Source organism: Nannobrachium achirus (genome assembly GCF_963921795.1).
Source record: "Nannobrachium achirus genome assembly, contig: SCAFFOLD_160, whole genome shotgun sequence".
In the NCBI taxonomy this organism is placed as follows: domain Eukaryota; kingdom Metazoa; phylum Chordata; class Actinopteri; order Myctophiformes; family Myctophidae; genus Nannobrachium; species Nannobrachium achirus.
The window spans coordinates 106,712-132,285 of NW_027664734.1; the positions used below are offsets into that span (position 1 = coordinate 106,712).

The window sequence follows — 25,574 nt, forward strand, 5'->3', positions numbered from 1 at the left end:
AATTCCGCTGCGCTCAAGGACATACTTTTAGGGCCTACCTAATAAACCCCTTGATGCGGCGTAGTTTTGCCTTTGGAAAATTAGTTCGGTATATGCATATTTTAGTCCAACGTAGCGACTGGCAAGACTACACTACACTGTTAGCCCTTGCTGTAAATGTATAGCAGAATCCAAACAGTATTATACTGTATTAGTATCAGACAGTATAGATTTAGTTTAAATACTAATAATAAGTACTAATAATATACAGTAAGTTACTGAGAAACTTAGAAGGAATACAGTAAGTTACTGAAAAACCTTTAACAGGAATACAGTATTTAACTGTACATCTATTTTCAGTAATATACAGGTACTGTAATTCCAAATACAGGAAGAGACTGCCAAAAAGACATCAATTAAAAGATAACGTGTTGCCAGTACTTTACTGTAATTCTGCAGTGAAAAGGCCTTACAGTGTAGGCTACTGGAGCATTTTAATAGGGATTGGGGAAACAAACGGGGGGAACCAAATCAGAGCAACGCCGATTCTTCTGCTTGTGGTTCCGCCCAGACCGGATCAAACGGACCGTTGTAAACGAACACCAGGCTTTCTCCCGGTAAAGACTGGTGAGGTGAGGTCAGTCCTGTCCTTTCCCCGTCCCAAGAAGTCAGAGTTTAACACCAACGTTCCTGAAAGGCATCTCTCTGGTCTGCTGCTCACTGCAGCTTCCAGACCACAGGGTGTGTGTGTGTGTGTGTGTGTGTGTGTGTGTGTGTGTGTGTGTGTGTGTATGTGTGTGTGTGTGTGTGTGTGTGTGTGTGTGTGTGTGTGTGTGTGTGTGTGTGTGTGTGTGTGTGTGTGTGTGTGTGTGTGTGTGTGTGTGTGTGTGTGGGCTACATGGTGAAGTGCCTGTTGTAGTCGTATTCTATTGTAGGAATGACGGCCTGGACGAATTTCAGGAAAATCAAAAGATACCTGAGGCTTCTGGTTAAGGGAGAACATGATGCATTATGGGTACACACGGCACACCAATACTATAGTAGCAAAACTAGCCAAGCTCAAAACACATCGCTACTCTTGCTACTCTTGTGTTCCACACTAGACATTTTATAGTCCTACGAAGTAGAGGAAAAAAATATTTAGATTTTTATTATCACGAGAACAATGGCTTACACTTTAACATTGCAACTTTTCAGGAATAGAAAGCCTGCAGTTTCTATTAGCTTGGATTCCCAATCGATGATGCCACAAGACGATGGGTTTCTGACCTGCCCACAGCCCTCCTCTGAGAAAAAAGAAAAGCTATTTTTTAGTGAGGACCAATTGTATGAAGATAGGTTGAAAAGTGGTGAAGTCCTCCTTTAAGTATAAATCTGTGCCTTCTTTGTAATACTGTTCATAAAGTATTGATAAAGTATTGAAGGATACATATAAACTGTAATACTATAAAGTATTGATAAAGTATTGAAGGATACATATGAATGTAATACTGTACATAAAGTAATAAAGTAATAAAGGATACATATGAATGTAATACTGTACATAAAGTAATAAAGTATTAAAGGATACATATGAATGTAATACTGTACATAAAGTAATAAAGGATACATATGAACTCCCAGCTCTCCTCCTCCTTCTGCCACCGTCTCAATGATCTTCTTCATCACCTCAGCGTGTCTGAAAGAGAAGGGTATGTGTGTGTGTGTATGTATATATGTATATATATATACGTATATATATATATACGTGTGTATATATATACGTATATATATATATATACACGTGTGTATGTATATATATATATATATATATATATATATATATATATATATATATATATGTCACGGTTTTAAAGAGAAACAGGACATTCGAGACGCGGAGCACTCGTGGTGCGGCACGGGGCGGAGCAAGCGGTCGCCAATACAACGTACTCCAGGCGGTGCGCCGCTCTATTGTCCACGACACTGCGAGCGGCTACCGAAGCCCCCCTGTATCCACGAAGCCCAAACGAGTTACGAGGCCCCCCTGGGTCCACGAAGCCCCAAGCGGCGCGAAGGCCAGCGGCGCGAGTGGCCGCGAAGAGCGGGCCAGGGCCGCGCGGCCGGCGGAGCGCCGCGCGAGTTACGAAGCCGTGGTGAATGCAATCGTTATATTTATGCCCAGGCCGTAAGGCCTGGGCAAGCGCACGTTAAACGCCCTGTCCAAGTGACTACAATGGAGCTAATGGCTAGGCTAGGCTAGGCTAGGCTAGGCTAGGCTAGGCTAGGCTAGGCTAGTAAATAAAGAGTAAACACTTCCGGTCTGCGGCGAGTTCAAAGCGTGACGTAACTCTCTTATCCAGTGGCTGACGTCGCCATCTGGTGGTGATTAGTGTGTGGTGAACTACAAAACGAGCGCTCTTACAATGAACGTCCTGGGTTACCCAAATATCCTGTAACATATATATATACGTATATATATATATATATATATATATATATATATATATATATATATATATATATATATACGTATATATATATATATATATATATATATATATATATATATATACGTATATATATATATATATATATATATATATATATATATATATATATACATACACACGTATATATATATATACGTATATATATATATATATATATATATATATATATATATATATATATATACGTATATATATATATACGTGTGTATATATATATACACGTGTGTATGTATATATATATATATATATATTGTTTTACTTTACTTATAAATATTTAGGTATGTGTCCATATTGCATATCGCCAGAATTCACAGCAAATATCTCAATAGCTATACAATATGACTTATTTTAAATTCCACCGAAATCTTGCGTTGCAGTAAGGCCATCAAATAAAACAAGATTTTGGTCCATTGAAATAATGTGTTGAATTTAAGGGTTAGGGATGATAACCTAATCTGCAGTGAAATGGATAAATGATGGTATTTACAATCTGATTTCAGAATCTCAATAAAACACACTGGTGTCTACTGTATACATATTGACAAGAAAGAGGCAAAGGAGAAAGTGGTACAGTCAGCTGGGGCATTAAGGCTACTGTGGCCTCAGGTCATGCCATTGGTTTGAGTGGCACAAGGGCCAAACTGAAGAGCAACAGCAGCCATGGCCTTTGTGGCCTCCATGAAATTGGTTGTGTTTATAGCAAACTTAAGACCCCCCACTCAAATGCACTTTCCACTTTCCCGTGGGGCAACCTGAAAGCAAACTCCACCTGCCCAACATTTTTATTTACTTGCCCGGTGGCAGTCGGGAAACCGTTAGTGTCTGTCAAACTCCTGAATTTGAGCAGCACTGATTTCTTTTCTTATTCAGAAAAGTGATTTTGTGGGGGTGTACGGAACACATGGTGGGTGGGGGCAGGTGGGGGAGGTTCTGACCTGCAGGGTGGGGGTGGGGGCAGGTGGGGGAGGTTCTAGTCTCGCGTAGCCAGACAACTATTCCACAATCTCCGAATGCTATATAGAGTCTGGAACGGCAGCTCCCGAACGGCGAGTATCGGAAGTAGCCACTGCTGCACTGAACTGTAGTCCCATTGGAAACATAACAGAAACACAATAGCTCAGACAAAGTCATTCGAGCGGCCTATTCTTGTTATGGGTGTTTAGTTTAAGAAAACGTTTGAAAATATCACGGAGGTAACACCAACAACACCAGAGAAAGACGAAATAACACCCCCAGAAATGTTGAAAGGAGACATAACGCTTCCAGTAGGACATGTTATTGTTACTGCACCAAGGGAGCGGTTGCGTCACATTCGCTTTATCTCGCACTCATCGTTTCTTCTTCCGTTTGCCAGACTGTATGCCGGGAGCATTTGCCCAAATCGCGGAGGCAACAGTCTGGCCACGCGAGACTAGGGAGGTTCTGACCTGCAGGGGTGCACGGAGCACATGGCGGGTGGGGGCAGGTGGGGGTGGTTCTCTATGGTGACGGTCTTCTTCACGTGGTCCTGGCTGATGTCCTCATACATCTGATCTACACTCAGAGGTTGTCTGTCCTGGCAGGGGAGAGGTTGCATGGTTAATAACCACACATTCAGAGAGATGGGGGAGAGGTTGCATGGTTAGTAACCACACAATTCTGCTTTTGTAATTGATGTTATCCTATGTAAAGTACTGTGTTCTATCCGTCTGTCTTTCAATGTTATATGAGTTACATAACGTGGTTCCTGCATGTGCAAATAAGCCGTAAGGCTTACTAGGAACTCCTTTTAGTTGACCTTGTACCAGTGATTTGTGCTGTCATGAAACTGTACTTTTTTCTATTGCAAAATGAACTCTTCAATCAATCAAACCAGAAAGAGTGCAGTTGCACAAAGGAGACAGAAGGGGGCTCCCATGCAACACTCCTATGACATTGTTTTACACACAGATTACACATATGTTGACATGAAGCTCATTTTACAACTGGCTGTCGGCTATTCAGCTGTTTGCTGCTGATTGTTGAGAAAGGTGGATGCTGGGAATAAATTCAGAGGGATTCTAATTTGAGTCTAGATGAAGATACAGAGTAAGGACCTGCCTAGGTAAGTACAGTAAACACAAACTAGACAATATCTAAACCAGGGGTCTTCAATGTTTTCAGGCCAAGGACCCCTTAGTTGAGAGAGAGATGAAGCAAGGGACCCCCACAACCTTTTTATAGATTCCATATAGTTTCATTGTTTAACAGCACAATCATCAGTGTATTTTGGATTCATATAAATTTGTGTTTTCAGATATTTAACCACTTGAACTGTCAATACTTAATAAACATGATCTTTCACTCTGTACTTAGTCTGCTCTTTTTCTCCTCTACACTAAACCGAAAATAGATGATCTACAAGCTCACAGCGCCTTGCGCTGCGAGGTGTTGTGAGCTTGTAGATCTGCTATTTTTGGCTACAGTTCTCAGAATATGGACGCTAGGGTTCAAGTGGTTCATATAGAAAAGGAGAAAAAAAAGCTTCTATCACACAAATATTTGGAGGACCCCCTGTAGTAACTCTGATGACCCCCCCTGTAGTAACTCTGAGGACCCCCTGTAGTAACTCTGAGGACCCCCTGTAGTAACTCTGAGGACCCCCTGTAGTAACTCTGATGACCCCCTGTAGTAACTCTGAGGACCCCCTGTAGTAACTCTGAGGACCCCCTGTAGTAACTCTGATGACCCCCTGTAGTAACTCTGAGGACCCCCTGTAGTAACTCTGAGGACCCCCTGTTGAAGACCCCTGATCTAAATGGTCTCATACTGTAGGCAGCATAGGAGAATATCTCCAGCAGGTTACTGTAAACATGACATTATAAAAACCTTTTCTCTCAAGTTGATCTTTCTCCCCGACAGTCAAGACAGACAGTTTCCCCTCGTTCTTCTCTTTCTTCCCCCCCCGATGCCACGGTTACAACAATGACACACAGATGTTGTCCAGGGTGGGGTGATAACGTGGGGTATCTGTCTCTCTGCTCTAAATATAAAATGATTCCACTGCACTATAAAACGTTGAACTGGAATCCAGTGTTGATTTCGTCGACTAAAACTATGACGAAAAATGTTTGTCGACTGTGTTTTTTCACTGACGAAAACTAAATAAAAACTAAACAAAAACTAAGCTGTGGTGACTAAAACTAAGACTAAATATATTGACAATTTCGTCAACAAAATAAAAACTAGACTAAAACGTCTTAAACGATTTAGTCGACTAAAATTAGACTAAAACGAATACTTTTCAGGTCACTAAATTATGACTAAAACTAAATTACATTTTATTCAAAAGACTATCAAGAATTGCTGTCAAAAACAACACTGCTGGAATCTAATTGAATTGAATAGTTGGATCAATGTCCCCAAGAAATGTAGCCAATGCTGCCTCAAAATAACTTGTAAACACTTAATCCTAGTTGATCCTTCATAACTCAGGAAGTTATGCGGGAACGCCTACTGAGTGGCAAAATGCAAAAAATACTACTTTCTGGCCTTGACAGCCCATACATCCAAACAGAAAAGTCCTGTCTGATTGCATTAAACAACATTAAACTATGTTAAACTCACTTTGCCACGTACTCGAGTAGCCATTCACTTTATGCATGCGCATGCCCCTCTATAGATCAAATCTCTGCATCTACAAGCTTATATAGCACTATTTTTGCAGAATGTGTGTGTGGGTGTGCATGAGTGTGAGTGTGAGTGTGTGCGTGCGTGCGTGTAGTACCTCATCATAGCCAAAGAGCCAGAGTCGAGGGGTCTGGTAGTATTTGGAGAGACAGCCGCTGATACGAACGACCTACGGCCTGGTCGCGACCTAGGCCACGACCTGGAGGTCGTAGGTCCCGGTTCTGGAGGTCGTAGTTCGCGGTACATACTTGTTAGGTCGCGGCCGGTCTAGTTTCGCGACCCCCGGCCGTGGTTGCGCCACCTCGGTCGTCCCCGGGCCGTTGTTGCGCGATCGGGCCGTTGTTCAGCGACCTGGGAAGTCCGCGGTCGTATTTAAAAGTTATGTAGCGCTATATTGGATCACTCCAATATATGATAGTTCCTCCGCTAGGCGGAGCTACGAGCAGACTTACCGATGATTCCCGTGCATAAAGTACGGGAAGTGACGCGCGCGAGGCGGAGCCTCCGCATGCACTTTGCCCCGTGCGTCACTTCCTTCTTCCTCTTGTCTTTCCTCGGCGGCTATAGAGAGTGGACGCTTTTGGTAAGAGCTCTGTGTTTACCGTGGGAAGCTATATCTCGCAAGGAGTAGCTAGCTGGCTTGCTGGCTGGCCCCTCCGTTGAGTTTGCCTCCCTTGTCGCCCCTTTCGGATTGGCTGCTGTGCCTCTTTCGACAAGGGGTTTGTCTCTGTTTTGTTAAGCTAAGGCTAAAAACAAGAGTCCCATTCACCGTGTTACGGCGGTGCGAGTCAGTCGTCTCGCATCGCGGCGCTAAGAGGGTTGCCCTTATTTGACTAGTTGTCTTTTGTCTGTCTTTTGTTTACCGGTCCCTCCCGGTATTAGTTTGGGAACGGCGCCTTCCCTAGACGGTAGTGGAGGAAGCTAACTAGCTGGCTGGGCCGCTAATTGCTTTGCCTCCCAAGGGGAAACGTGACGCTAAGTTGCGTTCTCTCCTCCGTCTGTCACTCGCGCTCCAGGGTGAGCAGCTGTTTTGAGTTAACTCTTAACGGGCAAGGCGAGTAAAGTCGACAAAATCTGCAGGACACACAGTACACAAAGCACACAGCTGAACTTACTCAGTAGTTTGCAGTACTTTACTTTTCACAAGCACGACTTGAGATTGACTCAGTCTACTGTTCCCTTCAGTCACCAAGCACACACACATTGAAAGTATATATTTTTTGTCCTGTCCTACATCACCCCGTATAAAGCCAAGGGCTAATAAACGGTGTGTGATTAGGTTATACCCATCTTGTTTATATATAGTATTTTTATTTATTTAGATACATATATAGATATTAGGTTCACCCTGTATAAAGCCAAGGGCAAATAAACAGTGTGTGATTGGGTTTATACACAGCTTGTTTATATATAGTATAGATATTTTTATATTATATACATATTAGTCCTGTTCTACATCACCCTGTATAAAGCCAAGGGCTAATAAACAGTGTGTGATTGGGTTTGTATGTATTGCAGTATATATATTATATTTATATATATATATATATATTCTGTCTGTCCTATAGATCGCCCGTTAGAGCCAAGGGCTACTGAGCGGTGTGTCTAATTGCAGTATGGCTTTTAGCTGTGCCTCATGCAAAGGACCGATGCCCGTCGGGGATGGGCACCGTGTCTGTATTTGCTGTTTGGGGGTGGACCATGCACGTGTGGCAGTAACAGATCCCATGCGCTGCCAGGCCTGCTACCTGCTTGGAGAAAGGTTGTGCGCAGCCCGGTTAGAGGCTGTGGAAAATATGTCCCCACCAGATGACGGCTGCCTGCCTCCTTCCGGGACGGTGCGGCGTCACCAGTCACCTCCGGGTAAGGTGGACTTTTGGCAGATTCCCCAAGGGGGTGGGGGTTCCCGGCATCGCACGCGACGTACCCACCCAACAACCCACCGGGGAACGCCTTCGGCTGCTTTGGGGGCTCCGCCTTCCAAACGCCGTAAAAGCGATGAGCTAGACACGCTTGAGCGTAAAGCACAAAACCTACGCCAAGAAGTGGACTTTCTGGACTGTGGCGATGAGGAGGATGTTCTCTCCATTCACGCCCCAGATGAGATGGATTTTGAGGAGAGCACATCTGGTTACCAGGACGAGCCTTCTGTTGCTGGTTCAGTGGCCCCCTCTCATGCTGGCTCTGCTGGCTCAGATGAGCCGCCGTCAGCATCTGAGGCTCTGCGCCTCCTCCTGGAGAGGATAGCGGCTTCTCTGAGCCTTGAATTGTCGGATCCCGAAGGCGACAAAGTACAGATCCCTATGTGTCCCCAGTTCGCGGTTGCATTCCGCGAGAGCTGGGCGAGGATGCAGGTCACGGCTGCCTCTCGGAAGCGCTTCCGCCCCTCCAGGGAGACAGCTCCATGGACACACATGGCTGACCAGGACTCCATGGGGATTGCTGCATACCCTGCTATGGATCACGTAGTGGCAGCTACCTTCCTCAATGATGCTGAGATCATAGGTAGCAAGGGCCCTCAGCTACGACCTGGTCTTGACAAAACCAGTGACCAGCTTCTTGGCAGCACCTTTGGTGTCGTCACTATCATGGCTCGCCTTAATAATGCAGCCATGCTGCTGGGCTCCTACCTGGCGCAATTGATCCCTACGCTCCAAGGTGGCACCCAGGACCGGACGGACGAAGCAGTGGAGGTGTCCAGGCTGCTCGGCCTTCTGCAGTCGGAGTTGGTGCGAGCCAACGGCCAGGCAGTGGCCTCAGTGGTGGCGTCGCGCCGCCATATCTGGGCGAACCAGTCAAAGGAACTTCCTGACCATGTAAGGAAGTCTTTCTGTGAGCTCCCCTTCACGCCGGGTATTACCTTTGGCAGTGGGGTGGATGACATACTACGTCAGACAGAGAGTCTGCGCAGGGACAGGGATATCCTAAAGAAGTTCGCAGGTGACACACGCTCAAAGCCTGCCCCCAAGAGGCAGTGGTCACATCCGAACCAAGGGCTCTCTGCTCACATGCAGCAGCGCCTTGGTCCTGTCTATCAGCAGCCCCACCAGGCCCAGCCCAAGTTCCAAGCCCAGCCCCAGGGGCAGTGGCAAGGGGGCCAAGGACGGGGGAAGAAACACTACAAAGGGCATAAGGGGCGTGGAGGCCCCTCTGCCGGACGGGGTCAATCCTCAGGGAAGAACCCCGGCCGCGGGCAGTCTACCTGACTGCCAAGCGGCCGACTTCGGGCGCTTCTCCCAGGCCCAAAGGGCAAACTGGGAGGAGCGTGTGGGGTCCCCTTGGGTGTTGGACACAGTCCTAAGGGGGTACAAACTCCAATTCCGTTGTCGGCCGCCGCCCTTCAGGGGCATGCGAATAACTACTGTGTCCGATCCTGCAAAACGGGTGGTTCTCCGGCTGGAGATCACCTCTCTTATCGCCAAAAGAGCGATCAGGAAGTTAGAGCCTTCAGAACAGCTGGATGGGTTCTACTCCAGGTACTTCATCGTTCCAAAGAAGGACGGTGGTTACCGTCCCGTTCTGGACCTGCGCATGTTCAATCGCTGCTTGAAGGACCTGACATTCAAGATGCTGTCCCCGGCTCGAGTGCTGCAAGCCATGTCCCAGGGGCTATGGTTCACCACGCTGGATCTAAAGGATGCATATTTCCATGTGCCCATCCATCGGTGTCACTGGAAATATCTCCGGTTCGCCTTCGAAGGAGAGGCCTACGAATATCAGGTACTTCCCTTCGGTCTCTCACTATCACCACGCACATTCACAAAATGCATGGACGCGGTTCTGGCACCGCTGTCTTCACTAGGCATTCAGGTTTTAAACTACCTGGACGACTGGTTGGTCTGTGCTCAGACCAGGGAGCAGGCTGCCAAGGACACCAGCTTCCTGTTGAAACATATACAGGAGTTGGGGTTAGTCCTGAACGAGAAAAAGAGTCGGTTGTCCCCTTCACAGAGGGTAGTCTTCATAGGGATAACTATAGACTCGTCAATTATGAAAGCGAGTCTGCCCAGCAGGAGGGTCGACAAGATTATGGCCTTTATCCGCAGGTTTCGGCTAGGCCGTACAGTATCTGTCAAGGGTTGCCAACGACTGCTGGGTCTGCTGACATCGGCCTCGTCGTTGGTCCCCTTAGGTCTTCTTCATCTCCGGCCGTTGCAGCGTTGGTTCAACGCCCACAAGCTGCATCCACGGCGACACAGACACCGCCGTCTTTCAGTGACGCGGAAGTGTGTACTAGCTCTAACCCGGTGGCGTTCTCGCTCCTTCTTGGAGACAGGAGTTACGCTCAGCAGGATGACACGCAGGGAACTGGTGTGCACAGATGCTTCTCCGATGGGTTGGGGGGCGGTGTACAGAGGCATGGCGGCCAGCGGCCGCTGGGATCCGCCATGGTCTCGACGGCACATAAACGTTCTGGAGTTCAGGGCTGTGTGCCTGGCTCTGCGGCGTTTTCTACCCTACCTGGACGGTCGGCACGTTCTGGTGCGATCGGACAGCACCACGGTTGTGGCCTATATCAACCATCAGGGGGGATTGAGGTCCCGTCATCTCCACGAGATGACGAAGGAGCTCTTGGTTTGGGCTCATACCCACTTCCTGTCTCTCCGGGCTGCGCATGTCCCGGGAGTCTTGAACTCCGCGGCAGACATGCTGTCAAGAGACGGACCGCGAGAGGGGGACTGGCGTCTCCACCCTCAGGTCGTGCAACAGCTGTGGGACAGGTTTGGGAGGGCACAGGTAGATCTGTTTGCCTCCCGGGAGAACGCTCACTGCCCCAGGTGGTTCTCATTGACGAGTCCTCCGGGACCTCTGGGCCTAGACGCCCTGTCTCACGACTGGCCTCTGACGTTGCTTTATGCTTTCCCCCCGTTTCCTCTGATCCAGGCAACGCTGGACAGGGTCAAGGAGTGGGATCATCAGTTGCTCCTGATAGCCCCATTGTGGCCGAGACGCCCTTGGTTCAGCATGCTGCTGTCTCTGGTCTCGGGAACGCCGTGGAAGTTGCCTCTGAGGCCCGACCTGCTGTCACAGGCTCAGGGAACCCTTTGGCATCCACGTCCCAATCACCTCCAGCTATGGGCCTGGCCCCTGAGAGGCGTAGGTGGTCAGGTTTAGGACTGGGGGAGGGGGTTATGCGTACATTGGCAGGTTCTAGAGCCCCCTCTACCGTTGCGTCGTATCGGGATAAGTGGCGCTTGTTCTGCACTTGGTGCGAGACCTATGGCTCCGATCCTGAACGCTGTGAAACGCAGGTGGTAGTGCAGTTTCTTCAGTCGCTACTAGATAAGGGTAGGGCGGCCAACACACTGAAGGTGTATGTTGCCGCTATCGCTGCATGCCATTCTGACAGACGGCTGGGTAAGAATGAACTGGTGTTAGACTTCATGAAGGGAGTGCGACGCCTCCACCCAGTGAGAGCCCTTCAGGTTCCCATCTGGGACCTTAGTTTGGTGCTCTCTGCGCTTGAGAAGCCTCCCTTTGAGCCCCTGGGGACTGCTTCTCTCCATCACCTTTCCTTGAAGGTGGCGTTTCTATTGGCAGTCACTTCCGCTAAGAGGGTCGGTGAGCTCCACGCACTCTCGGTGAGTGAGGAGTGTCTGAGGATGAGACCTGACAAGTCAGGCGTCACCTTGCGACCCAATCCCTCTTTTCTGCCAAAGGTTCTGTCTATAGAACATGTGAACCGACCGCTACACCTGTCGGCTTTCTTGGGTGTGGACGGTTTGGGTAATACTCCGCACGTCCTATGCCCTGTAAGGGCTTTGGATGCTTATATCGAGAGAACAAGAGCGATCAGGCTGACTGATCAGCTCTTTGTCTGCTATGGAGATAGAGTCCTGGGTCAAGGGCTCTCGAAGCAAAGACTCTCACATTGGCTTGTTGACACCATTGCCTGTGCGTACAACTTGGCTGGACAGACTATGCCGTCCGCGGTAGTGGCACACTCCATTCGGCGTGTGGCCACTTCTTGGGCACAGCTTAAGGGGGTTCCCCTGTCTGAAATCTGTGCCTCAGCCAGTTGGGCATCGCCGGGTACATTCACCAGGTTCTACCGGGTCAATGTGGTTCCGGAGAATCGTGTGGAACAAGCTGTCCTGGAGGTTGCCTCTGCTCCGGCGGAGACAGTGGGCACCTCTTTGTGAGTTGGACTTGGAGCGGGCCGCTCCCACGGGGAGGGCTTGAGCTCCTAGTTTTATTTTGTTAATTTATTTTGATAGATCGCCGACTGATCTGGTAGTGTACTATCATATATTGGAGTGATCCAATATAGCGCTACATAACGAAGGTTACGTATGTAACCACGGTTATGTGAGCGATTGGATCACTCCAATCTGGCTACGGAGATCTATCGCGCCTCGGAAAGGGCACGAGGAAGAAGGAAGTGACGCACGGGGCAAAGTGCATGCGGAGGCTCCGCCTCGCGCGCGTCACTTCCCGTACTTTATGCACGGGAATCATCGGTAAGTCTGCTCGTAGCTCCGCCTAGCGGAGGAACTATCATATATTGGAGTGATCCAATCGCTCACATAACCGTGGTTACATACGTAACCTTCGGTCTTTTTGCAGAATATTCTAGAGCAGCAGCGCTATTCAACCTTTTGAAGCTTGTGATTGGCTGAACCGGAGGTAGGAAGCGCTCCATTGTAGTCACTTGGACCGCGCGAGGTGCACCAAAACCTATCCTTAACCCTAACCCCAACTCTAACTCTAACCCTAACCTTAACCCTAACCCCAACTCTAACCCTAACCCTAACCCTAACCCTAACCCTAACCCTAACCCTAACCCTAACCTGCCGACACTGAGTAGCTAACCTGCCGACGCTGTTGAAAACGAGCGCTCCTTCCCTTAGCAAGCGTAGAGTTTCTAAACTCGCGTCCCTTCCCTTAGCAAGCGTAGAGTTTCGATCGCGGCGCTCCTTCCCTTAGCAAGCGTAGAGTTTCTAAACTCGCGTCCCTTCCCTTAGCAAGCGTAGAGTTTCGATCGCGGACTTCCCAGGTCGCTGAATTACGACCGAGATCGCGCAAAACCTCCAGAACCGGGACCTACGACCTCCAAGTCGTGGCCTAAGTCGCGACCAGGCCGTAGGTCGTTTGTATCAGCGGCTCTTGCTGAGTATTTGTCGTAAGTGATGTACAGGTCGTATGTTCTGGTCTGCAGGATGGCGTCTTCACTGCCCGCCTCCGCTTTGGCTTTGGTGGCGTCCATCATTTTACTGGTGTCCAAGGTGGCCTTAAAGGAAGGACAAGTCATTTTATTTGGTTAAAATAAGTGCTAAATAACACTACATTATGACAGTAATCATTACTATAGAGTAGTGTCTGTTCAGTAAACAGCTCTATATTGTGACAGTAATCATTGCTATAGAGTGTTTGTTCAGTAACAGTGTTAAATAGCTCTATATTGTGACAGTAATCATTGCTATAGAGTGTTTGTTCAGTAACAGTGTTAAATAGCTCTATATTGTGACAGTAATCATTGCTATAGAGTGTTTGTTCAGTAACAGTGTTAAATAGCTCTATATTGTGACAGTAATCATTGCTATAGAGTGTTTGTTCAGTAACAGTGTTAAACAGCTCTATATTGTGACAGTAATCATTGCTATAGAGTGTTTGTTCAGTAACAGTGTTAAACAGCTCTATATTGTGACAGTAATCATTGCTATAGTGTTTGTTCAGTAACAGTGTTAAATAGCTCTATATTGTGACAGTAATCATTGCTATAGAGTGTTTGTTCAGTAACAGTGTTAAATAGCTCTATATTGTGACAGTAATCATTGCTGTAGAGTGTTTGTTCAGTAACAGTGTTAAATAGCTCTATATTGTGACAGTAATCATTGCTGTAGAGTGTTTGTTCAGTAACAGTGTTAAATAGCTCTATATTGTGACAGTAATCATTGCTATAGAGTGTTTGTTCAGTAACAGTGTTAAATAGCTCTATATTGTGACAGTAATCATTGCTATAGAGTGTTTGTTCAGTAACAGTGTTAAATAGCGCTATATTGTGACAGTAATCATTGCTATAGAGTGTTTGTTCAGTAACAGTGTTAAACAGCTCTATATTGTGACAGTAATCATTGCTATAGAGTGTTTGTTCAGTAACAGTGTTAAACAGCTCTATATTGTGACAGTAATCATTGCTATAGTGTTTGTTCAGTAACAGTGTTAAATAGCTCTATATTGTGACAGTAATCATTGCTATAGAGTGTTTGTTCAGTAACAGTGTTAAATAGCTCTATATTGTGACAGTAATCATTGCTGTAGAGTGTTTGTTCAGTAACAGTGTTAAATAGCTCTATATTGTGACAGTAATCATTGCTATAGAGTGTTTGTTCAGTAACAGTGTTAAACAGCTCTATATTGTGACAGTAATCATTGCTATAGAGTGTTTGTTCAGTAACAGTGTTAAACAGCTCTATATTGTGACAGTAATCATTGCTATAGAGTGTTTGTTCAGTAACAGTGTTAAATAGCTCTATATTGTGACAGTAATCATTGCTGTAGAGTGTTTGTTCAGTAACAGTGTTAAATAGCTCTATATTGTGACAGTAATCATTGCTGTAGAGTGTTTGTTCAGTAACAGTGTTAAATAGCTCTATATTGTGACAGTAATCATTGCTATAGAGTGTTTGTTCAGTAACAGTGTTAAATAGCTCTATATTGTGACAGTAATCATTGCTATAGAGTGTTTGTTCAGTAACAGTGTTAAATAGCGCTATATTGTGACAGTAATCATTGCTATAGTGTTTGTTCAGTAACAGTGTTAAATAGCTCTATATTGTGACAGTAATCATTGCTATAGAGTGTTTGTTCAGTAACAGTGTTAAATAGCTCTATATTGTGACAGTAATCATTGCTATAGAGTGTTTGTTCAGTAACAGTGTTAAATAGCTCTATATTGTGACAGTAATCATTGCTATAGAGTGTTTGTTCAGTAACAGTGTTAAATAGCTCTATATTGTGACAGTAATCATTGCTATAGAGTGTTTGTTCAGTAACATTGTTAAATAGCTCTATATTGTGACAGTAATCATTGCTATAGAGTGTTTGTTCAGTAACAGTGTTAAATAGTGCTATATTGTGACAGTAATCATTGCTATAGAGTGTTTGTTCAGTAACAGTGTTAAATAGCTCTATATTGTGACAGTAATCATTGCTATAGAGTGTTTGTTCAGTAACAGTGTTAAATAGCTCTATATTGTGACAGTAATCATTGCTATAGAGTGTTTGTTCAGTAACAGTGTTAAATAGCTCTATATTGTGACAGTAATCATTGCTATAGAGTGTTGGTTCAGTAACAGTGTTAAATAGCTCTATGTTGTGACAGTAATCATTGCTATAGAGTGTTTGTTCAGTAACAGTGTTAAATAGCTCTATATTGTGACAGTAATCATTGCTATAGAGTGTTTGTTCAGTAACAGTGTTAAATAGCTCTATATTGTGACAGTAATCATTGCTATAGAGTGTTTGTTCAGTAACAGTGTTAAATAGCTCTATATTGTGACAGTAATCATTGCTATAGAGTGTTTGTTCAGTAACAGTGTTAAATAGCTCTATATTGTGACAGTAATCATTGCTATAGTGTTTATTCACACACACACACACTGTTCCCTCCACCCCAAAATGAACACACACACGCTCCACAGTGCTCCTACCTCGTCTGTTTCCAACAGGCCGCTCTCTTCGTACTCTGAGGAGGAGACATGTGGAGAGAGGAGGATATTGTTAACAAGGGAACGATGGCTCACATGACAGAAGCTGCTTTTCATTACACAGACAGCATGTGTGCACCACTTCAGGAGGTGCACGCACAAACGCACGCATGCATGCATGCACGCACGCACACACAACAGTACACAGTACAATACACACTAGAGCTTTACACGGGTCCCCTAATAAAAATAGAAAACCCGGGTACACCCAGGGGTCCCCATCTTAACCAATTATGGGTTAGCTATTCCAAAGATATAGCAGAACTATAAGCTTGTACGTCTGCTATTTTGTAAAGATATTTAAAAAAATATATCTTTGGAACATTTTCAATCATTTTATATATTTTCTTCCGGGGTTCCTTGTCCCTGTGTGGCAGGGCTGCCAACCCTCCTGGATCCAGCAGGAGTCTCCTGGATACGGACCACATCTGTGGGAGGACCCCCAGATCCTCATACAGAGATGTGTTAGCTTAGGGCAGGGGTGGGCAACTTTGATGATGGTGAGGGCCACTATATTTCCACCTTCACTCCAGAGGGCCACATTCATTGCATATTGCTACGTCATATTGCTACGTCATTCTAGTATCTCATACAAAAGAAGCAAAAATAGCCGATCTACAAGCTCAAAACGCATCGCGCTGCGATGCGTTTGGAGCATGTAGATCGGCTATTTTTGCTTCTTTTGAATTGGAATCCTGAATAATTTTTTTGTTATGTTTTAATTGGAATCCTGAAATGTAACATTTTGATTTAATTTCAAACGCATTTATATACTCACTCGTGTTAACTTCATGAACCTAAATACAAAAACAATGATTAAGCTACTAATATAGACTGACGGAATTAAAGCAGATCATGGTTGTAATTGTAACAGCTGAAATCAATATCAGTATTCTGGTATTAAGCTGAGGGCCGCATTAAGTGAAGGTGGGGGCCGCATGTGGCCCCCGGGCCGCCAGTTGCCCATGTATGGCTTAGGGTCTGGGCAGGCCTGGAATGTTGTGGCCACTTGGCCTTTGGTGTTGTCAACTTTCTGAGGGCACAAAGGCCAAATGCCAGGGCAGGAAAGCCATCAAATAAAACAAGATTTTAGTCCATTGAAAGATAATTATTTTTTTCTTCTTTTAAGGGTTAGGGATGGTAACCTAATCTGCAGTGAAATAGATAAATTATGGTATTTACAATCTGATCCATGCTCAGCCCTGCAGCAATCAAAGTCACTCGATTGGTTTAAAGATGGGGAGTTCAGATTTCAGAATCTCAACAAAGACACTGGTGTCTACATGACAAGAAATGTCTACTGTCTACAAAGAGAGAGACAGAGGAGAAAGTGGTACAGTCAGCTGGTGGCATTAAGCCCACTGAGGTCATGCCATTGGTTTGAGGGGAACACGGCCAAACTGAGGGGCAACGGCGGCCATGGCCTTCATGAAACCCTGCTCTGGGTCTGGGTCATTTCAGACCTTCATGAAACCCTGCTCTGGGTCTGGGTCATTTCAGACCCTTCATGAAACCCTGCTCTGGTCTGGGTCATTTCAGACCCTTCATGAAACCCTGCTCTGGGTCTGGGTCATTTCAGACCTTCATGAAACCCTGCTCTGGGTCTGGGTCATTTCAGACCCTTCATGAAACCCTGCTCTGGGTCTGGGTCATTTCAGACCTTCATGAAACCCTGCTCTGGGTCTGGGTCATTTCAGACCTTCATGAAACCCTGCTCTGGGTCTGGGTCATTTCAGACCCTTCATGAAACCCTGCTCTGGGTCTGGGTCATTTCAGACCTTCATGAAACCCTGCTCTGGTCTGGGTCATTTCAGACCTTCATGAAACCCTGCTCTGGGTCTGGGTCATTTCAGACCTTCATGAAACCCTGCTCTGGGTCTGGGTCATTTCAGACCTTCATGAAACCCTGCTCTGGGTCTGGGTCATTTCAGACCTTCATGAAACCCTGCTCTGGGTCTGGGTCATTTCAGACCTTCATGAAACCCTGCTCTGGGTCTGGGTCATTTCAGACCCTTCATGAAACCCTGCTCTGGGTCTGGGTCATTTCAGACCTTCATGAAACCCTGCTCTGGTCTGGGTCATTTCAGACCCTTCATGAAACCCTGCTCTGGGTCTGGGTCATTTCAGACCCTTCATGAAACCCTGCTCTGGTCTGGGTCATTTCAGACCCTTCATGAAACCCTGCTCTGGGTCTGGGTCATTTCAGACCTTCATGAAACCCTGCTCTGGGTCTGGGTCATTTCAGACCTTCATGAAACCCTGCTCTGGGTCTGGGTCATTTCAGACCCTTCATGAAACCCTGCTCTGGGTCTGGGTCATTTCAGACCCTTCATGAAACCCTGCTCTGGGTCTGGGTCATTTCAGACCTTCATGAAACCCTGCTCTGGGTCTGGGTCATTTCAGACCCTTCATGAAACCCTGCTCTGGGTCTGGGTCATTTCAGACCCTTCATGAAACCCTGCTCTGGGTCTGGGTCATTTCAGACCCTTCATGAAACCCTGCTCTGGGTCTGGGTCATTTCAGACCCTTCATGAAACCCTGCTCTGGGTCTGGGTCATTTCAGACCTTCATGAAACCCTGCTCTGGTCTGGGCAGTGTTGGGAAAGTTCACTTTGAAAACGAACTAGTTCAAGTTAAAGTTCAGAACTTCTAAAATGAACTAGTTCATTTCATAGTTCATAATTCTATATTTTGAACTAAAGTTCATGGTTCCCCAAAATGAACTAACTTAGTTATTTTTCGTTCTTTTTTTAATCATAATTTTTGTTATACTTTTGGCTATTAAAATATATATATATATATATATATATATATATATATATATATATATATATATATATATATACCGTATTGGCCCGAATTTAGGACGATATTTTATTCTAATAAACATATCCTCAAAATAGAGAGTCGTCCTATAATTGGGCCTTAGACTTTTCACCGGGGAGATACGTTATGTATCTTTCAGGACCTTTCTCTGCTCTGTCACTCACAGCCCAAGAGAGCTGTTACGGTGATTACCGTACACTGTCTACAAACTGCGCAGCGAAATTTGGACGCTGCTCATTTCACGTTTCGTTTGGCAAAGTCGGATGACTTTGGCATTGAACTTACCGGGGCGCGTGCGTGTGCGTAGTCCTCGCGAACATCGGCGTGGATGACGGCCGCACATGAGATCCTTAGCGTGGAAGTTTAATCCAAACAGTAAATGAAGCACAATGAAGCTAATGCTGGCTGCCTAGTATCCTGTGGTTCCTGTTTACAATGGAGAGTCGCATCTGAATGACGAAACGAGCCGCTGAGCTTGATGGGAAATGTAGTGTTTTTTATTCCCCAGCAGTATGCTGTGTGGACTGTATTCTATTCTGATACACATTATGAGGAGCTGATTTTCAGTATGAATTGGTTAATGCAATACAATACAGCAGAATGTTATCTCTGTATGAGCTTTTCTATGATGATTTTCCAATAAAAAACGTTTTTCTTTATAAATAACCTAATATATAATATATAATATTTATATATTTTTTCCAAAAATGATAATTGAAAAATAGGGGTCGTCTTATAATCAGAGTCGTACTATATTCGGGCTAATACGGATATATATATATATTATATATATATGGGGCTTTTAAGCCGTGACATCATTTTGTAGGCAGAGGAGAATCTGCCCCCAGAGTATTTTCTGTCCCTCGCTATTTTCAACAGATCCGAGACAAAAATAACGACTAAAGTATAATTCTAACACTTTCCTTTCAACAACAAAGAGAAGAAAAATGTGTAAATAGTAAAAATAGTAAAAAGATTCACGGAAACTGGGGGCAGAAATGCTCCTCTGCCTACAAAATGATGTCATACTTAACAGCCCCATAGAGAGAGAGAGAGAGAGGACAGACGACCGCGGAGGCGTGGACCGCCGCATGAACGGCCGACGAACGCCGTTCACGGGCGTCAGAATGACCGCGTTCGACAATATCGTTCATCAAGCAAAAACAATTACGTTCAGTTCACGTTCGCCCAAAATATGAACGTGTTCGTGAACGATTGTTCTTTGAACGCGTTCGGGTACAACACTGGGTGTGGCTCATTTCAGACCCGTGCAGAGCTCTTACCTTCCATGTCTGCCGCTTCTCCACCCTCATCATCATCGTCGTCGTCTCCGTCGCCACAAGCTCCAGAGTTCACGTTCATGTTCATGTTGTCCTGGAGAAGGAGAGGAAACCTTAGAGCCCATGCATCAGTGGCGTCAGTTCAGAAAAAGCTAAGGTATGGCAACATGACTGGTGTCTTGCACGCGCGAAGGCGCGCGTGCAAGACACCAGTCATGTTGCCATACCTTAAGAAGTACATTCTATTTCCCCCCGTTTCTACGGTTTCTTGGGCTGGATATGGCAGCCTGGAATGGTTGTTCAAGAGCAGCTAAACTTGGCATGTTAGTAAACGTGCCACAATACCTTGTTAAAGTGACCATTTTGTTAAATGTTGTAGTTATTTTACTGTAATTTAACAACATAATACAGATAGACAAAGAGACATTCATGGATTTATATTTAAAGGTAACTTTTATTTCCCCCCCTGGACCCAGGGTATGGCAGCTGCATACCCCTGCCATGCATACTCCACTTTTAGAGCTGAATTTAATTCGGTTCGGCTTTGTCTAAGGCGCCAGATGGAGCTGAATATTTCATATATCCCGGTTTATCAGATATCCACATAGAAAAATATCTAGGTCCACACGACAAAGATATCTAGGTCTAATATAATCTGAGATCCCAGACCTCCACTAGGGGGACAAGCATACACACACATACACACACACACACACACACACACACACACACACACACACACACACACACACACACACACACACACACACACACACACACACACACACACACACACACAGTAAAGTCTTCAGAGATATCCGGGTTCCCTGTCTACACGGATCCAGTGAATCGGATATTTTTCAATGTCTTCACTTATTTATCCGGTTTAAAAAATAAGCAGTTTCACGGCCTAAATATCCAGCTTTGTGTGGCTGCAAGCCCCAACAGCACAAAGAAATGTGGGGAAAATGGCAGATCTACAAGCTCAGGTGTCATGATGTGTTCAAATACATGTCCATGTATTTACCAGAGAATCATTCTTTATTTACTTATCGATAATAAAAGAAAACCCCCTTTAAAAAAACCTGCATTATCCACGTTTCACACATATTTGTATGACTTTTTGGCAAAATATCTACCGTATTGATTTTAAATAATGAATCCTATCATATTGCCATGAACGAACAACATCGTCCATGTATCGTATCGTCCAACATGCATCATGATGCATATCGTATCGCTGTTAAAATGTATCGTTACACCCCTAGCTGTGAGCTTGTAGATCAGCTACATACAGTATAATCCACCTTTGCACATTCAAGTCTAATAATACAGGTCTTAAGTGATTAATCACAAAGACATGTATTACAACTTTTTCCATGTCGATTTGTTGGCCAAAAACCTGCTATTTGGTTAACCTATATGAGTCAGATTAAGTTTGTTATTTGTTCTACATTCCAGTTCATTGTCCTGCTCCTGTGTAACTGCAGTAATGTGGTTGTTGTTGTTGTGAGGTTAAAACCCACTGGCTTCACTGCTGGCCTTGTTTATATGGTGATTCATTCCATGGAAATGTTTCTCCAGCAGAAAGGGAAGAAAACATGAGATTCAGAGGTCTGTTGGAAGGGAGGCTCTCTCCATTCCGACATGTCGCCACTCTGAAATTGACTTCTTATTGTCGGAGTGGCGACACTCCCATAGGGGTTAGGTTTAGGGTTAGGGTTAGAGATAGGGTTAGTGTCGGAATGGAGAAATGTCGGAAAGGAGACATGTCGGATTGGAGAGATGCACCCCTGTTGGAAGCACTCAAACAGAAGTGTAGTTTCAATTATGATTAAGTTGTCAAAGCCATTGTGGAAAGGCTGGATAGAGAGTAGCTTACATGCAGTACATCTGATTGTGTTCTAATTCCCCAGTTCAAGACAGATTTAACACCATTAAAGGGATAGTTCACCCCCGAAATGACTTTTTCTCTATCGATTACTCAATATTTTGTTTTGTTTTTGTCGCATTCCTAAGACAATAATTTGAGCAGGCTATTTGTGTCTCCATAGGGAACCAATGCTGGTCATCAAATTATCACATTTACAATACAAACAATGTCTGTTGCTATATACTGTACAATACAAAAAAATATATGTTGCTATACTGTACATCTGTATACTGTACAACAACAACACCACCCTAAAAGGGTTTTCCGGATTGAAGGGTAGAGTTACTACGTATAGGGGTTCCTGGTCTAAATTCTAGAAATGCCTTCTAAAAAACATCAGTGATTCTCACATTTCAAGGTGTTTCAAAATAGCAGATGTACTGTAACTGTAGATCTGCTATTTTTCAATAGTCAACGTTAGTCAAAGTTATGCTTTGCTTTCACGCATCAAACTCTTTCAAGAACAGAGTTAATGCTATGTAAAGCTGAGAAGGGCCAAATTAATTCCAGACTGCCATCTTTTTCTGCCGTCGTCAGCAGCATCTGGCTTTGCTTTACTTGTATTCACATGACCTGTAATAATGAGGAGAATGAAGATGGAGGCACGGTTTTAATCACACACACACACACGCACGCACGCACGCACGCACACACACACACGCACATTGTTGTCCAGTGAGATTTCCCGCACAGCGTCTGTAACTCCTAACACACCTAGTAGGGTGACAGGAATATGAAATCAAAACATTATGGAAGTCAACTCGTACATTCAGAACAGTTTGACAGACAGTAGGCTATATGCTATAAATAGGACACAAAACTAATGTAAAGAACAGTTCTGTAACAGTGTAATCCAGGCATATATGGCAACCTTAGACACGGCCATGGGTGCCAACATGCACAGGGAAAGGTGATCACTGTCTGGCACCCTGGCATAGAAAGGTGATCACTGACTGGTACCCTGGCATAGAAAGGTGATCACTGACTGGTACCCTGGCATAGAAAGGTGATCACTGACTGGTACCCTGGCATAGAAAGGTGATCACTGACTGGTACCCTGGCATAGAAAGGTGATCACTGTCTGGTACCCTGGCATAGAAAGGTGATCACTGACTGGTACCCTGGCATAGAAAGGTGATCACTGACTGGTACCCTGGCATAGAAAGGTGATCACTGTCTGGTACCCTGGCATAAGAGGTGAAAGAGAAGAGTTTTCTTTTAGTAGACAAGGTCTACTAATAGGATTTAAACCCAAGAAAAGCACTATAGAGTAGCTTGTTTACATTGGGGTCCTTTCATACTCATTCCACTGAGGAATGTACGCAATCTTAGACAAAAACAACGACGTGTAGCCAAACATTCTCCAAAACCTTTGATTAATTACAAACCTTTTGCAGGCCTAGATTTTTTTTTCTCCCTCTCATTTAAAAATGCATGTATATTTAAATACATGTATATATATATTAGGGGTGCAACGATACACAAAATTCACGGTTCGGTTCGGTTCGATATTTTGGTGTCACGGTTCGATACTTTTTCGATACAAAAATACAACAGAAATGTCCTTGATTTATAAATGTATTTTTATAACTATGTATTTTTTGTTAACTTTGAACAATACGGTACCCAACCTATAGGGTAGTGGTTCTCTAAGTGGGCTCTGCGGAGCCCTAGGGGTCCTTGAGGGGGTTCCAGGGGAATGTGGATGTGGTGTGGTATTGTATTGTATTGTTCGGTACAGGGTCATTCGGTTCGATATTTCTCGGTTCGATACGATTTTCGATATTCGGTTCGATATGTTGCACCCCTAATATATATGTAATATTTCCAGGAACATCATGACTGGGTGAAACCTAAGCAAGCAGCTTTGGGAACCAACTGTTCCAAAACCATGTGACCTGAACATGTTTTTGTGTTGACATTGGACATGTCAACCTTAGTTTAACTTTCCAAATAAAGCTTGATTAAAACAGTGTGCGTGCGTGCGTGCGTGCGTGCGTGCGCATGCGTATCAGACCTGCATTGTCTAACCCTAACCCAGATTTAATTCATTGCAACTTAAGTGTTAAAACAGTGTGTGCGTGTGTATCAGACCTGCATTGTGATAGGTGTCCACCCATCCTCCGTCTCCATCATCCTCCTCTATGATGGCCTCCAGCTCGTCTGAATACTCCATCTGTTTGCAGCGCTTGTAACAGGGAACTGCAGGGAACACATACAATACATGTATTTATTTATGATTGTAACAGGGAACTGTAGACAACACATATAATACAATCAGGCCTGGAATTTCGTCATTTTAGGGGCAAGGCCACTTGGCCTTTGGTGTTGTCCATTGTTTGAGGCCACAAAGGACAAATGCCAGGGCAGGAAAGCCATCAAATAAAACTAGATTTTAGTCCATTGAAAGAATTTGTTGAATTTAAGGGTTAGGGATGATAACCTAATCTGCAGTGAAATATATAAATGATGGTATTTCTGATCCATGCTCAGCTTCTCAAAGTCACTGGATCGAGGGGCACAAGGCCAAACTGAGGGGCAACGACGACCATGGCCTTCATGGCCTCCATGAAATTCCTGCCCTGCATACAATACATACATGTATTTATTTATGATTGTAACAGGGAACTACAGAGAATACATACATAAGTATGGGATAAGGTCTTGCTGCGCGGTCATTATGGCTTATATGGACACGACGGGCTGATAATTTCCAGAGGCGGAGCCGAGGGGAATTATCAGCCTGAAGTGTCCATATACACCATGTACGCCATAATGACCAAGCAGCAAGACGTTATAGCACTTATTACCCGGCTAATAAATACAATTAATAATTTGACTCAAAACTAAAAACAAGTATTTCCTTGTTTACAGACGGCTGAAATGCATCCCCCCAAGCGCAACACGGTTGCCTTGGAAAACAAGGAAGTGCTGATCAAATAGAATCCATTTTCTGTTACTGCGTTGTCTATTTCTCAAAAAAGCAGTGCAGTGTGCAACCACCTTAACTCGGGTCAATTTAGACTCAAAGTGGTTAAAAACTGATGTCATATTGATGGATTCCAAATATTATCAAAGTATTCTGTGGCATCCCTGGGCTTGCATCACAGGCCACGACACCCACTTAGAGAAACACTGCACCATACAAAGCTCTCCATTCTCTCTCTGTGTCCATCACTCTCATATCGTGGTGTCGTTGCCAGCAACCTTGTGACCCTCTGTTCCAAATGGATCCAAAATTAGTCACAAGTTCTTGTTATTAATAATAATGTTCCTAGGTTAAATATTTATGAAAACCCACAGACAGACTTAACCTCAGTCAACCTAACACTGTCCCTATTTAGGGTATTGCCATGGTAGTTCTCAAATCTACAAGCTCACAATGCATCAGGATAGATTGTGATCTTTTAGATCGGTTACTTATGCTGCTTTTGCATTCAAGGGCATTCTTTTATGAAAAATACACAACCAAAAACATAAAAAATATTCCGATACCGAATCCGATACCAATGTAAAAATCTAAGTCAGTGGTTCTCTATAGTGAGGTCCAGGGACTCTCAGAATTCCTTGAGGGGGTTTCCATCTCTGAGAGTGGGGTTCCATCTGTACACTCAGAGTTATGGGGGTCCTTGAAATTAAAACGTTTGAGATTACCACGCTGCGAGCTTGTAAATCTGCTATTTTTGAAAAGTCGTGAAAATGTGGG

The 25,574-nt window shown here is 44.6% G+C and overlaps 1 protein-coding gene across 1 annotated transcript; it reads right to left on the reverse strand.

Annotated features, from left to right (window-relative positions):
* Nucleotides 1-873: 873 nt before the first annotated feature.
* On the reverse strand, nucleotides 874-24,547 carry LOC308280831 (ubiquitin-like-conjugating enzyme ATG3; the record flags this gene model as incomplete). Its single annotated transcript, XM_080755151.1, has 10 exons — nucleotides 874-955; nucleotides 1,589-1,657; nucleotides 3,899-4,026; nucleotides 6,217-6,274; nucleotides 13,238-13,350; nucleotides 15,773-15,807; nucleotides 19,939-20,029; nucleotides 22,533-22,582; nucleotides 23,963-24,070; nucleotides 24,514-24,547. The coding sequence occupies 10 exons, from the start codon at nucleotides 24,545-24,547 to the stop codon at nucleotides 874-876; spliced, it is 768 nt and encodes a 255-aa protein (XP_080611277.1).
* Nucleotides 24,548-25,574: the final 1,027 nt, after the last annotated feature.